The sequence below is a fragment of the Atta colombica genome, unplaced genomic scaffold (assembly GCF_001594045.1).
Source record: "Atta colombica isolate Treedump-2 unplaced genomic scaffold, Acol1.0 scaffold140, whole genome shotgun sequence".
In the NCBI taxonomy this organism is placed as follows: Eukaryota; Metazoa; Arthropoda; class Insecta; order Hymenoptera; family Formicidae; genus Atta; species Atta colombica.
The window spans coordinates 96,767-101,154 of NW_017259229.1; the positions used below are offsets into that span (position 1 = coordinate 96,767).

Consider the following 4,388-nt stretch of genomic DNA (forward strand, 5'->3'; position numbering starts at 1 on the left):
TGTGTACATATACATATATATATATATATATATATACGCACACAAATTTGAAAACAAATTTTGTTGGACTACTCAAAATAATTATGTAGAACGTTAAAATGTCAACATTGTTAGAATGTCAACATTTTTTTGCAGCTCATAGTGCGAATTTTCTACATAATTATTGTGATGGTTCAACAAAATCATTTTCAAATCTACATGTATTTAAATGTTTGGATACTTTAAATCTGCAATGTTACTACAAAAGCGTTCTTTCTTACAGACGTCAATTTCATTATCATAATCTATAACTCATTTTTAGGATTTCTATTTATAAAATCCAGACAAAACTAATATCTCTACATTATTTGCATTATTAAATGATACATAAAGCATAATTTTTGAGTAAAAATTATTTTGGAAATTAATTTTTGATAAAAATTAATTTCTACCATCATTAATTGAATTATCTAAAATATTTTATGTAGAAAGAGATATATATTCGAGGACAGATGTCTCTCAACATCTCCGAATCTTTCAATTCTATAAAGGGCTTCGGAAACCATATTAGACCACATCAGAGCTAATGCAGAATTCTGATGACGATGAGCCAATGCTTCTCTCTTAATTTAACAATTTTGTCAGAATCTAAAATTATCTTTTCTTTTCTAACTTCCCTATCGTGTTCGCACCATGAATGTTATTCACGGTGCGTAATTTTTTTAAGTTCAACTTCCAATTTTTCTTACCTATTCTGAAACCAGACTTGAACGACGCGCATGTCGAGGCCCGTGTCTTGAGACAGCTGTTCTCGCACGTGTCTTGCTGGTTTCGGACTGGTGTTGTATGCCAGCTTGAGAGTTTCGAGCTGCTTTGCTGTGATCGTCGTTCGTGGCCTCTTATTAGGTTGATCACCGTCTATACTTCCCCCATCTGCCAGTTCTGAAATATATAATATGTATAAATTACATATTATATCTTGTGGAAACATTTTATTTAATTATTCCATTAATAATATATCTGTTATACAGCCTTGATCATAATGAATAGTACCTTGAAAAGTATCCTAAAAAGTAACATAAACGTTGTACTGAACTGCTATAGAAAATTATTTTAAATAAAGAGAATTACGAGAAATAATTCTTTCTTGAAAATGCTATCTGTTGGCAATTTAAAAAAGATTACGTAAAAGGTTACCTTTCGCCTTCGCCTGTTCATAATCGGGCTTGCAGACGAGCTTTCTATCTTCCATAAGATAAAATTCGTCACCAGTGTCCAGTTGCCGAGAGCAAAGGGCGCACGAGAAACATGTAAGATGATAGACAAACTCCTGCGCCCTTCGTACCACCTGCGAAGGTGCCAACCCTTGGCCGCAGCCCGCGCATTTTGTCCCGAAACGCCTGCCACACCAACAACATACAATATTTTCACATTACATTCACACATCAATGACAAAACTATACAGCTGAATTATCGCGATTCGTCAAATTTAATCGATCGAATGATGATATTCATTGTTTTCTTATTTATTCTTTATTCTTATTATAGTATTAAAATGTGATTAAGCAAGATAATTCTGTGATAGTTTAACATTTCAAATCAAAGAGAAAATAAAAGAAAAGAAAATAAAAATAGAATCTAGAGATTTCAGGATTTTAAGAAAAATGCAATTATATGTATTTGTATACATTATATTAAATGATTTTCTTAAAGATAAAATTAATAAAAATGATCAAAAATAAATTAATAAAAATAATTAGCAGTAAATATTATTATAAATTGTAATAAATGATATATGCCTTTATGTATAGTGATAATTTTATATTAAATATAAATCTACATAATCTACATAATTTGGAAATATTAATTTGCATGTGTATATGTACAAATATAATATTGTAATAACAATTATTGATGCTTACTTGAAGAAATCATCTTTGCAGAACACATGGCCATTTCTCGCGAAACATTTGTCGGTCAATCTGGCACCACAGTCCCGACATGTAAGACACCTTGCATGCCAACATCTCTCCAGAACCCTTAGAACGTATTTATCCAAAATAACTTCCTGACATCCACCACATTTTGGTATCGTGGCTGCAACATATTGATCGATGCAATGCATATAATAAAAAGTATAAAATGAATATTATTAATGACAATTATATGATAAATTAACACGGACATATTGTAAAAAACAGTACAAGCTGCATATACAAAATATTTTTATATTATATCTGTTTAAATGTATAGTAAATTTATTACTATTATTTTCATATAGTTTATTATACATAGATTAAATATTTATTAAGAGACATCACACTAAAAATCAATCTCAATTAAAGCGGAATAAAAAATGTCTATGAATATTTTCAATAATATAAATGCTCTGAAAATATTTTTTAGAGTATAGAAAGATGGTCCAAGAGAATTATTTTCAAATCTGTAGCTATCTAAATTTTTAGATACTTCAGCAAAATCGTTCTTTCCGGGAAGGAATTTTAACAGCTTTTGGAGTTATCCATCAAACCGGGACACGATTTCGTTTGTTCGACACTTACAATGAAGAATCGTTGGGATATGTAGAGGCAGATGATCGAGTTCGAAGGTGGGCTGATCTAGAGGATACATATCGCCTTGTGATATCGCGGATCCGACGCTGCCTGCATTGCTACGCTGTTCTTGACGAACGCTACGTGATTCCGGACTACTCTGCGGAGTTAGGACGTCGTGCCGCTGCGAACGGTACATCCCTTCCAAAGGAAGAGTCTCGCATCCCAACAACTCCAGTCTCATCTTAGTCATACCTGCTGCCCACGCTGCTTTACCTTGTAATCACAGCTGCCGCTATTATCTACGAGTTCCTGCGATTTCAGCGAATGCGGTATTCTATATATGAAGCATATCGATGCTTCTTTTTGCTCGAGATTCTCTTTATCAAAAAAACATAGAATCAATGCGGTATCTTCTCCTAATGATTATATATAAGGCACGGTAGAAGGGGAGAGTATCTTTGGAAAATTCAATTCTTGTCTCAGAAACGTATCTAGTGGAAATAAATTTGCAGACTTTTAAACAAAAAGCTCTTCAGACGAATGCATTATTAATTCTTATAAGGCCGACACATCTCATTAAAACTTTCTTGCTTCCTTCTTGTCGACAGTCTCCAGAGGCTATTATTGTAAACTCTTCAAAGTTGCTATTGGCATTTAATCCATCTTAATTGCACAGTTCAGTCTTAGAAACTTGGAGTTCACGAAATCATACGAAATTCACTCAAACAAACTCCTCAACGTGCATAATCGATATCTTTGGTTGGAACTTTACCTAAATCATGATCATGAATAACATTATGTACTATGAAGCTTGCTATGAAGTTACAATAATCCGAACAAACAAGTCTGACGTATTTCCTCAAGTTTATCTTATCACATCAACACTTCTATGAATATCGTGACGTAAGAAAGATACTCTCGTAAAGTAACTATCACGACAAGCACAGTACGAGGATACGCGCACGACTGATTCACCAGGAACGATGTTGCTTATGCGCACGTGACACTCGTGGGTGTGGCGGCTGATTGGTGGGGCAAGTGCCTGGATTATTGGGTGCGGTCGGCACCCACGCCAACGTCCGGTAAATGCCGATTGGAGAGATGCTCGACCGCCCACCAATATGGCGCACGCCACCAACGCCGTATGACTTCGAGTAGTATTGCGTTGCTGTTGAGCGCCCCGAACGTGGTGTGGAAGATGAGAGGATGAGGGATCTGAAGAAACGGAGAAGAGGAGATACCACGTTGTCTGATGTTCGTTGATGGTGGATATTAATTCTTTTAAACGAAAAGCTCAAGGTGTCTGTAGTAAGGTGTTGACGAATGTAATCCGATCTTTTGCGTTTACGTCTTTTATTCACGTTAAACGCTAAACATTTTGAAGAAGAGACGCTGAATTTTAACGTTTGTAGATTGTTATGTAGAAGTACATTTTCATTAATGTTTTGTATTAATAGAAGAAAACGTCATTTAATGGACATTATTCATTGACATTATTAACTGTCCAGAAATGTAATAAGATAACTGTACTCAATAATGTTCTAAGTAAAAGTTGTAATTTTTTATGAGCCATCAACATTGGCGATCAGATTCAAAATAAAAAATATTTTTTAATAGTAATTAGAAATATTAAACATTTTTAATATTTATATAATAATGAAGATTTAATCCATGTAACTACCTAAATAAGTTAGGTTATATTGGATACAGTTATCTTACTTAAATTTTTTGTAATATTGTAATTCCTCATTTTTATGAAATTAATTATTATTAATTGATCTAAAATAAGAAATATATCTCATCTCGTTATTTATAAAAATTTGATGAAAGTATATCATTCGCAATGAAAAAATA

General features: G+C 33.2%; 1 protein-coding gene across 1 annotated transcript in view; it reads right to left on the bottom strand.

Annotated features, from left to right (window-relative positions):
- Window positions 1-2,784, bottom strand: part of LOC108684787 (LIM/homeobox protein Lhx3) — a 5,916-nt gene extending 3,132 nt beyond the window's left edge. The window contains exons 1-4 of the mRNA XM_018189272.1: window positions 2,541-2,784; window positions 1,902-2,076; window positions 1,177-1,379; window positions 729-921 (exon numbers count right to left, since the gene is read on the bottom strand). Of these exons, the coding sequence (XP_018044761.1) occupies window positions 729-921; window positions 1,177-1,379; window positions 1,902-2,076; window positions 2,541-2,784 (815 nt within the window). The remainder of the gene's footprint in view (window positions 1-728; window positions 922-1,176; window positions 1,380-1,901; window positions 2,077-2,540) is intronic.
- Window positions 2,785-4,388: the final 1,604 nt, after the last annotated feature.